We start from the raw sequence: 12,896 nt of genomic DNA, 5'->3' as shown, positions 1-12,896 counted from the left end.
CTGGTCCATTGGCTCAGCTCTCTAAGGACTCCAGTTCAACAGTGTCAGAAGCCAATGACCTATCCTTTCATCAGCTGCCAAGTGGGGGCGGGGCGGTGGTGATGCAATGAGGCAGCCCCCTTTATGGGCAGCCCACCTGTGAGCCACAGCCAGAGGGGAGACATCCTCAGAGTCTGAGGGTACAACTGTGTAACCTCAGCTCTGTCACTTGCCTGTTACTTTACATCTCCGTTTCCTCGCCCTTAAAATGAAGTAAGAATGACAGCTACCATTATTATCATGAGCCAGGCACCTCACGTGCAATCATTCTCACCACAGCCCTGTGAGAATGTGTAACGTGCTTGTGATATGGGTGAGAAAATGGAGGGCAGGTGGCTTGTCCAAGGTCACATAGGCAATAAGTGGTGGAACTGGGACTAGAACCCAAGCCTCGGCAATGCAGTTTGCCTCCTGGGGGAAGGAGCGAGCTCTCAGGCACCATGCTGCAAAGTGGGGTCACAACAGTCCAAGCTGGAAAGGATTTTAGAGCAAAGGCCTCCGTGAGCTCGGCATTTATTAATGGTGGAAACTCAAGTTAGGGGACTGGTTCGGGCGGGGTGGGCTCACCGTGCCAAGAGCTATCAGGCAGATGCCTCTGTAAACACTCCCGAGACCTAGAGCCAAAGGCCCTGCTGTGGTGCCGGGCCGGGCCAGGCCCCGCTAAAAATAGCTGTGCTCTCAGGTCCAGGTCCCTGACCACAGCAGGCAGGCTGCTGCGCCCCAATCTCCTCCTCCCCCCTCCCCCACCCCACCCTGCAGGAGCCAGGCTTCTAGAAGGAACAGCGATGTTAAGATTTTCACTTCAGCGAGAACTGTTAAATTGAGGCCCAGTGAGGACGTTCCAAGTTCCACAATCAGGGGAAGGTTCTGATCCCAAGACCCAATCCATTTCCTTCTTAGAGAGGGGGCTGGCAACCTCCAAAATCCACCCCAGGAAGAAGTGGGGCCAAGAGTTGGCCATTATCTCCACACCTTGCAATTCAATCTGGAGCCCGCTTGTTGTTTTTCTTTTTCCTGAACTAACTCACTCACTGGTTAGCGGCACTGCGCGATTCTGTACTTGCCATGGCTTTCTGAGAAAGTCTGCTTAGGGCCCTCTCGGGGAACCCCTCGGAGAAGGCAGGGATGAGGCATGCGGCCAGCTGGACAATCCTAGAGTCCGGGACAAGTGCTTCCCGAGCAGGGGACGACAGGCAGGGGCGCGGGGCGGGAAGCTCTGGGGCCGGTGGCCTCGGTGCAGGTCTAGGCTCAGCCGGGGATTTCCTTTCAAAGGTGACTTAGAGCCGCTTCATTAGAGGAGCGCCCTCCCGGGCGGGCCTTAATGGTGTGTTTGGCAGAGTCAGCGAAACGCTGCGCGCAGCGGCTAGGCGGCAGGGGAGCGCCCTCTCCCGCGCCCTCATCTCCCGCGCCGGGCAGCGGCGCGCACGGGGCCATTTGCAGCACAGGCAACCTTGCGAGCGGCCGCGGCGCGCCGGCGGGGAGCGGGGTGGCACCATGGAGCTGAAGAAGGACAGCAACTCAGTGGCCATCGACATGCTGCTGATCGTGCACTCGGAGAACCGGCGCGCTCTGCAGGGCACGCACTCGGACCGGCAAGCGGACCTGAGCGCGCTGCCGCAACGCAGAGGAGGTAACGCGCTCTGGGCCAGACCCCCGGAGGCCCCGGCACCTCGGCTTCTTCGCCCTAGGGCTCGCCCGCCGTGGGGGCGCTCTACACGCCCCCGACTGAGGTCAGAGGCACCGACCCTCTCCCCATGGCTGCCTGTGTCTCCACGCTGTGGCTCTGGCGTCCCTTGGCAACGCGCAGCCCCGTGATTGCCCCGAGTTGACTCCCTGTGCGGGCCTGTGGGTGCTTCCATCAACCCCCGCAGCCAGTCTCCGCCAACCACTCTCTGAAAGGTGCAGATCAGGGTTGGAAGATGTCCTGAAAAACGGGGTCCAGAGCCTCAGGCCTGGCTCCTTGGTGGCCAAAGCCTGCTCCCCACACGGCATATGAAGGATGCAGGGTCCCCAGGAAAATCTGGGTCAGACTTGAGGATGGGGAACGCCCTTTAGTGCCCTTGCATAGTTCATAGCCTCAGTTTCCCTTTCTTCTACAGAAGGCATAAAAGGTGTAAAGCTCACACAGGCTTGGATAGGGTTAGGCTTGAAATCTGCTCTCCCCATCTTAACTTACCTATTAATTTTCATTTCCTTCAGACTTTCTGGTAAAGGGTAGACTGATAAAATAAAGTGACTGCTTATAGAATGATTGTGGAAAGCAGGTCCTAGGCCTCCCTGCATTCTCCAGAGGAGAGTACACAGTGGGAAGAAGGTATCCATGCATTATAATTGTTAACTAAGCCCTTAGATGTCTGGGAGCCTGGCAGAGGTGTGTGCACGCAATAGACTAACTGCACATCAGTGCTGTGAGAGTGATGCTTGACAGTCCGCGTGGTAAAATGGCTTCTGCCTCCGGCCTCCCCTCCAGCTCCGGAGTGCCTTCGAGTTGGCCCGGGATCATCTGCCCCCAGAACCCCCATGCACTTTGAACACCCACCTTCCACCTGCCGCGCTGAAGCAATGATATCATGGGTGGCTTTGCCCCACCACCTGCACAGGCTGGAGCTGTCCCATAACTCCTGGTGACTCTTTAGGGAAGCAAAGCAGGGAGACTAAGAGTTTCTGCAGAGTCGAGAAGGTTGATGGGTACCTCCCGTCTCGGAGGAATTTGGGGGTCGACGGTTGTTTGGATGGTTTGGTTCTTTAAGTTCTCAGAACTAACTGCTCTGGAAGAAGGGAAAATGCCCACCCAGAGCATTTATCATGAGGAAACTGGCAGAGGTCACCGGCTCCCTGATAGAAATGAAACTGCTTCTACTACGCACACCACAGTCCAGAAGGCCTCCCCCAGTGTGTGACACAGCCAGAGGGCCCCCACGAAGCACAGCTCTGGGTCAGCCCGTGAGTCCCCGCTTCCCTCTCCCACTCTGATCACATCTCTTCTCAAAGCTCTGTCACTAGGAAGAAAGGGAGAAGAACACAGAGAAGGCCCAGAAATGCCTGGGGTCAGGGCTACTCCGGAAGGTGTCAAACACCTACCACAGACCCTACTGATCCAGACCAATGCACTCCACACTCACGAAAGAAGACCCTGCTTGCTGAGTCCTTTCTGCTATTTTTCTCCTAATGTTTTCCTGACAGATGTTTCTCCCAGACCCTATGTGAGCGGAGAGACCTGTGTCATATATTCAGTCAGACAGTCCTGCACCGGGTCAGAGGATAGGGAGTGTGCCCAGCCTCTGAGGTCTGCTGGGCAATGGTGATGTGCAGGAGACCCCTGGCTCAGCCAGCCTGCGAGCCCACGCAGCCTAATGAGGGGAAATGCTGAGCAGGACTTGCGTGATCCAAGGCCTCTTTTAGGTGCACAAGATCCAAAACTCACCCGGGCCCAATTCCAGGCATCTTCTCCCGTCTCCTCTCTGCTGCAGGTCCTCAATTCTGAAAAGGGGGGCCTGAGCTCAGTTACTGTCACCATGCAGAGGACTGAAGGAAGATGTGACCGGATGGCTTTCTGCTGTGTTGTTATTGTAGAAAAGAGTCAACAGGATAGGAGGCAAAGAGCATGGCACCAAAAATTTGGGCTGCAAAGCCTCAGGTGCTCTCTTCCCTTTCCTCTAGGGCCCTAGCATTTTCCCAGTCATGCCTTAGTGCAGCGCTTCTCAGAACTGTGCCTGGAGGTGCTCAAGTCCTCTCCGGTGTTCCCCTGGCTGTGGACAAGGCGGCCTAAAGCCGCCTGCACCAAGGCGGAAAGAGCCACAGAGTTCTAGGTTTCATCTCCAAAGTTGATGTGACGTGTGCATTCCACTCCAAAAGTTTATCAGTAAGATTCCGGCTGGTGGGTCCCAGACACTGACTGTGGCGGGTTCTGCCGAGGGGGGATCCTGGGGACCTCGGAGTGGCTGAAAGGGCGGGAGAACAAGGCTTGAGGTTGGGCTTTTGAGGACAGCAGCATGAGCTGTTCTGCAGAGGTGGTCTGGTGAGGAAACCTTCGCTGCCACCAAGGAGCACTAGATGCGCCTTTTGCACCAGGAACTTGATTTTATTGCAGCTGTTCCCACTGCCAGAATGTATGCCTGCTCTGTGCCAGGGACCTGACCTCGTAGCCACCACTTCCAACTGTCACCAGAGAGAGAGAGAGAGAGAGAGAGAGCGTTTCCATTCCCTTCCCCATTGCCTCACCAGGCCCCAAGACAGAACTGGACACCAACTGGCTATGCCTCAGCCACGCTCTAGCTGCAAGGGAGGCTGGGAGAGCAGGCACCTCTCACTTTCAGTTCCACAGGGATAGGCAGTCTTTGCCCGCTCCCACCCCACAGCAAGTCCCTAAAAGTGGAAGGTTCACCACATACAGAAATAGGCAGGCAAAATGAAAGGCAAATGTCTTCGACAATAATCCTTCCATATTTATGCAGTGGAGATGTAGGGGTGAACAATGGGCATCTGTATTGCGAAAATTCCCCCTGGATGATTCTGGTCATCAACACCATCACCCTTGAAAACTACTGTTCTAATATTTGTTTCAAAGTTTTCAATATTGAGGGTTATGTTCATGTTCCCAAGCGCATCTCATTCGTGGGCAGCCTCCCTCAGATCCCAGGAGAGTCGGGTCCCACCAGCCCCACTTTAACCCAGATACGTATGCAGCTGGCACATTGTTTGTCGTGTGGGTCTCTGCACCACGGAGAGCCTCATGCCAGTCCTTGTTATTCCACAGGGCTTCGAGGCATCGGAAACGGAATACAGAAATGGCAGAAATTAGAAGGAAACAGCCTATATGGTAAATTCTTCTTTTTCGTTTTATTTTTAAATCTCTAGAATTCAACATGTTGAGAAAGGACTGGACACATTGGGTCTCACTTGTTTGAAGACTGGCTGTAGTCATCTAGCGCTCAGAAGTGGCTGCTTGTGACTCAGCCAGGCCTCTGCGGCCACTGTGACCCTGGAAAGTTTTCCCTGGCATCAGGTCCCCAATTTCCTGGAGGCTGGAGGGGGGCATTGCGTTAAGCTTTTGCACCCACTTGTTCACTGGCATCATCTGGGATATGAGGTTTAGGTGTGTCCCCACGGAGGTGAGACTGCTCCTGTCAAGCAGAGCACCCATCTTTAAATATTTTCCTGAATAGAAAGAACAGTGTTCCGCCTTGAGACAGCGTTACTTGAGGCCTGGGAGATGCCAGTGTCTACCTGCTGGCCTGGGACCCAGAATACCATGAGAGAAGTCAGCTTCCAAAGCCTCCTCTGTCTGGTGCCAGGTGCTTGTTGCCCTGCAGGCCCAGGATATTCTGGGAGTTCGATGCATGCACTATCTATATCGGGTTTTGTTCCGTGCCCTTCAGAGATTCATTAGTCCAGCCTCCAGGAACAAACATCAGTAGAACTGCACTGTGGGTGTATGAGAATTCTAGTAAGAATCAGACTTCCACTCACAGGGCCCCAATAAGGGGCTCAGTCAGATCCCTGGTCAGAGGACTGACTCATCAAATGCCAATGTGAAGAAACCCCCCTCCGTGACCCTCCACAAAGGGGAAAACAGAACCACAACTGAACAAGACCAAACAGCTATGCTCTGCCATCCTTCTGACAGTAACAAAAGGGAAGAATAAAGTTCTAAAAGTAAATTCATTCATTCATTCCCTCAGGAAAGGTCTATAGTGCTTACTCGGTGCCAGACGGGGTTCTAATTTTGGGGGGTGAAACAGTAGAGAATAGAGTCAAAAACTTTTGTTCTCATGGGTTTACGTTAAAATGATTGTAATCATAATGCCATTCAGTGCAGTTGAGTCTCAGCAGCTTGGAGGTGAAGAGTTTGCCTGTGTCCTCTGCCCTGTGCATGGAAACAAGTCACATCCAAGACATACATCCCTAGAGACCAGCCTTCTGAATCCCAGCTGATGGGCACACATGGGTGGGATGGCTTCCTTCACCTTGCTCTAAGGCAGGGGTCTCAAACTCGGGCCCGCGGGCCACATGCGGCCTGCCCACCAATTTTGTGCAGCCCGCAGACTGGCCCGCAGACTAATCCACGAAGTTTGATTAGTCTGCGGGCCGCACAAAATTGGTGGGCGGGCCACGAGTTTGAGACCCCTGCTCTAAGGCCATCAAATGGGAGACGCACCTGCTCTAGCTCTACTGAAGATGACACCGAAGTTAGCGAAACTATGCTGTAGGCTTGTGAGAATGAGGAAAAGACTCAGACCCCTAGAGACCTGCCAGGCACAGAAAGGCCTAGCCTAGGCAGGCACGTGTGCCTGGCCAGTGTGCGCACGAGCAGGTGGGCGACTGACCACAGCAGAAGGAAAGGGGCGTAGCCTCTTGGTTTGTTGCAGCCCTCTCACCTTGCCTCAGTTGCCTGAAATTCATCTTACGTCTTCTCGGGCGTATTATTACATCAGGAGAACATTAAAATATATTGAATTCATCCTCTTTTTACCATCTGCGGGGGTCCTGGTTCAGAAGAAGTGTAGTGGAAAAATACAACAAAACACAAAGGGACATGTTAACTGTTCCAAGACTCTTCTAAAAGTCATGAAGTGGGTTTTAGTATAATGTGCCAGCCAATAAAAAGGATGATTAAAGTAGTTCTTGCAAAAACTAAGAGTTCAGGAAAATGCAGGTCTGAAGAAAGCCTCCGCAGAGGCCTTGAACCTGTTCACCAATATACGTAACTTAAACTACAACTTTATTTATTTTAAATGGTACCCTTACATGCACGCAGAAATTAAAAGTTGTAGCTTTTTGTGTGTGTTTTCTGATGGTGACATTCTGCATACCTATTGCCTTGCTGGTGCTCAAGGCACCCAGCCCTGGTAACCAGCAGACCGCCCAGCCCTGGAAGCTGGATGGCGTGTTCATCTGAGAAGGAAGCAGCTGACAGCTTGTGCTGGTGGCGTGTGCACAAGTGTAGCTGAACATGGGATTGATCCAAAAGTGCACAGGAGCCCCCTTTTGCTGCTCTCTGCACTCCTTGGGCTGGGGCATTGGCAGGTTAGGGGAGCTTGGAGTGCTCCAAACTTTTCCAGGCAGCTGGTGTTTGGAGGGCAGAGCCGCCCCAACCACCCCCACAGTTTGCCCAGTAACGTGCTTCCCCTGCTGTGATTGGCTGCTTTCCTTGGTCCTGGCTGAAGTCTGCCTAGCAGCAAGAGACTGACACCCCACAGCTACAGGGAAACCAGTTGTGCAGCCCTGACTATAAATACTCCACAACAGCTACACCCGCTAATCCTCCTCCTTGAGGATTCCCTTCCCAGATCCTGTTTCCTCCCTAGGCCAGCCCAGCAGAAATGTAGCCAGCTGTGTCCACAGGAGGTGGCCTCCCTGTTCCCTGGCCTGAGTCGAGCCTGGAACTCCAACCCCACATTCCACATCATGCTGGGTTGGAGCTCCTGTAGAGTTGGCCCTCAACCAGTCAACTTCCAGCGGCCCCTCAGGGTTCTGGTTGGCCCCATCTGCTTATAGCACAAGGCTGGGACCAGCAGGCTTCTCTAGGTCAAGACCTTGCCAGGTGGCTTGCAAGCCCAGCCCACTTAGTGCCCACTCACCCACCATGTCTGGCTTCTGCCTGGACTCAGGCATGGGAAACACTGAGTAGCAGATCTGGTTGGGTGCATGAGGAACTTCATCTGAATGGGACTTGATCAGCCAGTACCCTAGAGCAGGGGTCCCCAAACTACAGCCCGCGGGCCGCATGTGGCCCTCTGAGGCCATTTATCCGGCCCCCACCGCACTTCCAGAAGGGTCACCTCTTTCATTGGTGGTCAGTGAGAGAAGCATAGTTCCCATTGAAATACTGGTCAGTTTGTTGATTTAAATTTACAATATTTATTTTAAATATTGTATTTGTTCCCATTTTGTTTTTTTACTTTAAAATAAGATATGTGCAATGTGCACAGGGATTTGTTCATATTTTTTTTATAGTCTGGCCCTCCAACAGTCTGAGGGACAGTGAACTGGCCCCCTGTGTAAAAAGTTTGGGGACCCCTGCTTTAGAGTCATGGTTGTTTCCAGGTCCAGACATTGGTCTCAGTGGTCACTTCCCAGTGGCAGGCCTAACGGCCTTTGCACAGACCAGTGGGAGGCCAGGGGAGAAGATGGCTGGCCAGGATGGTAGCAGTGGGTACGTCCCCAGCTGCCACACACTGGCCTCCCAGCCCCTGCCCCCCCTCTCTGAAGCAGAGATTCAGGGGCATCTTCAGCAAGACCAGGACGCTTCAGCGGCTGTCAAAGGAGAGATGTAGGAAAAAGACAGTGCTTCCTGTAGGAAGGGCAGGTAAGCCTGTCAGTTCCTCCTCATGGCTGTTGACAAGAATGGGCCATCTCTTGACAGCAGCTTGACCCCACTAGGCTCTGAGGACAGCTCCATGTCCCAGGGACATAAATATTCCTAGCACGTGGAGAGTACTTTCACATAGTGGAATTCCTGCAGATGTTTGTGCAACGGAACCAAACTGCAAGTCACCCCGGCTCCGAGGCTGGAGGAGGAAGCAGGCTGGCCGTTCTTCTCGGAAGGAGGCAGGAGGCAGGAGGCTGAGCTAGGAGTCAGGAGACTTGCGGTTCAAACCTTAGGTCTGCAGCTCCCTAACTGCATTCTGGCAAAAAAGTCAACCAGTCCAAGCTGCAAGCAGTTCCCTTAGCTGTAAAATCAGGACAGGAACCTCTCATCCCTCTCTACAAAATGGTGGGAACATCGGGCATTTCATACACTTTGGAGAGTGTGCCCAGCAATACCAAAGTCTGAAGTTGTGGTTACTTAATCCATGGAGGTGTCCCTAGCTTCTTTTCAAGAATCTGACTTGAGTAGTGAACACACAATACCATATACAGATGATGTATTATAAAATTGTACACCTAAAATCTATATAATTTCATCAACCAATGTCACCACAACAAACTCACTAAAAAAAAAAAAAATTAAAGGAAGAGAATCTCATTAGTATCCTTAAAAACAAGCCAAAGAGCTACATTCACAATGCTATAAAAATTTGTACATATATATTTTGAAAACTATAAGAAAAACTAAAAACCGTGACTCTGATAATCAAAAGAAGCTAGAAGTAAAATTTTTTTTTAAATCTGTGTTGGCACTTGCTGGGAGGTGTGAGGGTGCACACACAGGGCCCCAGCCACTTGTCTCTGCGTTCAGGTGTGTAACTGCCAAGTCCGGCGTGTGCACGTGGGGAGGCTGTGCAGGTGGGTGTGCATGTGTGTGGAAGCCAGGCCTGGGATGAACTGGCCCCACCAGCCTGCCTTTCTTGCTGATCCACACAGCTCCCCGCTCTGCCCAGGGAAAATTCCATTGTGGTCCCAATGGTCACTGCAGGTCCCTCTGTCTTCCTTAAATAGGAAACCTGGCAGAGAAGCAGCATCCTCAGCAAACCCAGGTCATCACTTCCTACAACAATCAAGGTAAGGAATTCGCCACCAGGCGTGACCTCTCGCCCAGCTCCTATGTGCCAGTGACAGCCAAGTGCAGAGCGTGGAGAGATGGGTCTGCTCTGCCCCATGGATGTGGGAGCCCCTTTCCCCTCTTCTCTCACCGCATGGGAAGCAATGAAAGTCTGCATGGTGTCAAGGGGTCGAGAGATAGTCCTTGGGCCACAGACCTCCCTGCGGTCATCATCAACACCCTCATTGCCGTCACTGTAGCCAACACTTATTGAGTGCTAACCATGTGCCAGGCATTTTGCCAAGCCAGTTACATAATTATTCTCATATAAATTAAGCTTCACCACAGTCCTGTTTGATTGGTACGCCTGCTATCCTCGCTTCACATATAAGTACACGGAGGCTTTGAAAGGTTTGCATGTGCTCAAGATCAAACGGCTGGCAAGATTCAGAGCTGGGCAATTGACTCCCGCCAACCACCAAGTCCTGAGCTGTTAACCTTCAAAGGTCTGCTTCCCCCGCGCTGCCCCCCTTCCCACAAAACTGGCCACTCCTGAGGAGCAGGAGGGCTCCACTACTGAGGCTGGAGGCGAGGCCAGGTTACCGATCCCCACCCCTGCCTCAGTTTCCCGCTCTGCATTGCAGATGTCTGAGAGCTCTCGTAGGCTCCGCCCTAAGAGTTCACCGCTGGTGCTCTAAGCACTGTTGTCCTAACCTGTAGGGAGGTTATGTGATGGCACCCCGGGGAAAGTGGCTCGCAGAGGATTGGGAGCCTCAGGGAGCTGCTCTCTGAAACAAACGCAGGAAGCTCCTGTGGATGGTTTCCGGCCTGAGGCAGCAGACCCTTCCTGACGCCTGGATCAGTACCCCTTTAAGCTAGAATTCTTGAGAGTTCAGCTGCAGGACAGGTCCTAAAGCCTCTTGGTGGGCCCACCATGACCTACCTGCCACTTGCCCTGAGCATCACAAGGACCACCCTGGGTCCCATTGCTTCTCTGGACTAGCAGCACACAGCCGGCCGCAAAACAAGAATAAGCACTCCCTCACTGAAATGAGAATGGGTTAGGGGCCGCTCGCTCCTCTCACTTAGTTCTGGCCACACCCCTTGATGGAGCCATGGTGTTCTCCCTGTTCACACAGGAGAAAGGTGAGGCTGGGGAGGCTTCAGTCCCCGAGCTGGCTCTAGGGTCATACCTCTGCATTGCCCTGCCTCCCAGGTATCTCTGACAGACAGGCAGGATGGGGTCTGCCGGTCACCGGAGCCACACCTGGCCCAGAGTACCCTGGCTCAAGTGTTCCTGCCACTCACGTGCCACCTCCCAGCATTCAAGGCTTCCAGAGGGGCAGGAAGGAGGGCAGCCTTGGTGTCCTATGAGAAGTATGGAGCCCTGTGTAGATTGGGAGGGCCCAGCCCAGCAAGGTCTTGTGGAAGCCCAGTTCACAGCGAGAGGAAGACTCCCCCTCTTTGGAGGCTTAGCCAGGGTTCTCACTGATACTGACTCATTCATTTCACAAGAAGCAGTTCCTGATGCAGGCACTGGGACTCCATCAGAGAAGAAAACAGACAAAAGCTCCTGTCCCCATGGAGCTGACACCCTTGTGAGAGAGACAGATAGCCCTAAAAGGGTGTCAGATGAGGCTGGAGGGAAGACAAAATAGGAAGGAGAATAGGGGTGGATATATGTGTACATGGGTGTGTATTAGTTTCCTGTGTCTGCTATGACAAATTATCACACACTCGGTGACTTCTCACACATTTACTCTCTTAAATGGGTCCAGAGACCCCAAGTTAAAATCAGTCTCATTGGGCTAAAGTCAGAGTGTGGGCAGCACACGTTCCTCTTGGAGGCTCAAGAGCAGAATCTGTCCCTTGCTTCTTCCAGCTTCTAGGGGCTGCCATCACTCCTTGGCTTGTAGCTGCATCACTGTCATCACTGCCTCCATTATCCCATTGCCTTTTCTCCAGATAAGTGGTTGAATCTACCTCTGCCTCTTTTTGTTGTTGTTGTTGTTTGTTTGTTTTAGGGTTTTTTGTTTGTTTGATTGATTGATTGATTGATTTAGTGAGACAGAGGACAGACAGGAAGGGGGAGAGAAGTATCAACTCTCATTTGCAGTACTTTAGTTGTTCATTGACTGCTTCTCATACATGTCTTGACCAAGGGTTCTAGCCAAGCCAGTGACTCCTTGCTCAAGCCAGCGACCATGGGATCATGTCGACGATCTCATGCTCAAGTTGGGGACCCTGTGCTCAAACCGGATGAGCCGGCACTGAAACCAGCAACCTCAGGGTTTTGAACCTGGCACCTCAGTGTCCCAGGTCAACATTCTATCCACTGTGCCACCACCGGTCAGGTCCTCTGCCTTTGTTTTATAAGAATCTTTGTGATTACACTAGGCCCACCTGGATAATCCAGGATAATCTTTCTATCTGGAGAGCCTTAACTTAATCACTTCTGCACAATCCCCTTTGGTATATCAGGTAACATTCACAGGTTTCTGGAATTGGGACATGGATATCTTTAAGGGCCATTATGAAGCCTACCACAAGGGACAAGTTAAAATAGAGTAGTTGAAAAAGGCCTCCCCAAGAAGGTGACATTTGAGTAAGGGAACAAGCCATATGGGCATCTGAGGAAGGGCTTCCAGCAGGGGGAGCACAGGTGTGAGGGGCTGGTGTGTTCCGTAAGCGCAGAGCAAGTCTCTGGCTGGAGGCTCTGTGTGGGTGGGCTGGGGGTAGCAGAGACAAGTCAGGGAGGGCACAGGCAGATCCCCCAGGGCCTGAGAGACTGCCCTGCATATGCTGGCTTCTAATCTGAGTGCGATCGGAAACCACTTGGTTTTAAATATTATAATCCAGGCAAAGAGATCTTCCCATGGTGTCAATTGGGGTGTAAGAGGAAGAGAGGGGTCGAGGTCTAGGAGCAGAGGATGGAGGAGCTGCAGGAGGCACATTTTAGGGAAAGAAAGTGAAGAATTCCGATGTGGCCTTGTTGAAGTTGACGCCAATGCTGAACAGCCACATAGCTGCTATTTTGAATGGTGACCAGAGACATCAGTATTCCATGTGCCACTTTCCTGCTTATCCAGTGAGCCTTGAAACTCATGAGCTCTGTTCTGTGGCCCACTCCAGCCCCAAGAGCAGCTTTCCCGGCTGCTCTGTATATGAGTAATAACAGGGCTCCGGAAGGACACTCATTTGAGGCCCCATCAGTGACCGAAGCCCCTTTTACGGGTCATCTCATTGATCCCACAAATCACCTTCTGTGTAGGTTATAGCCCCTATTTTACAGATGGGAAAACTGAGGCCAGAGAGATTTTTAGTAACTTCCCTGAAGTTACACAGCTGGCACGTGCCAGGCCTGGAAGTTAAACCCATGTCTGTGCACTTGCAAAACCAGTGGGCATAGCTACTCCACCATCTGCCCCATTCC

At 52.4% G+C, this 12,896-nt stretch overlaps 1 protein-coding gene across 1 annotated transcript in view; it reads left to right on the top strand.

Moving 5' to 3' along the window:
• The first annotated feature begins 1,226 nt into the window (after nt 1-1,226).
• Nucleotides 1,227-12,896, top strand: part of KY (kyphoscoliosis peptidase) — a 44,497-nt gene continuing 32,827 nt past the window's right edge. The window contains exons 1-3 of the mRNA XM_066245271.1: nt 1,227-1,669; nt 4,796-4,858; nt 9,421-9,483. Of these exons, the coding sequence (XP_066101368.1) occupies nt 1,534-1,669; nt 4,796-4,858; nt 9,421-9,483 (262 nt within the window). The 5' untranslated portion in view covers nt 1,227-1,533. The remainder of the gene's footprint in view (nt 1,670-4,795; nt 4,859-9,420; nt 9,484-12,896) is intronic.

This window comes from Saccopteryx bilineata, chromosome 10 (genome assembly GCF_036850765.1).
Source record: "Saccopteryx bilineata isolate mSacBil1 chromosome 10, mSacBil1_pri_phased_curated, whole genome shotgun sequence".
NCBI lineage: Eukaryota > Metazoa > Chordata > Mammalia > Chiroptera > Emballonuridae > Saccopteryx > Saccopteryx bilineata.
This window is presented reverse-complemented; position numbering and strand designations above follow the sequence as displayed.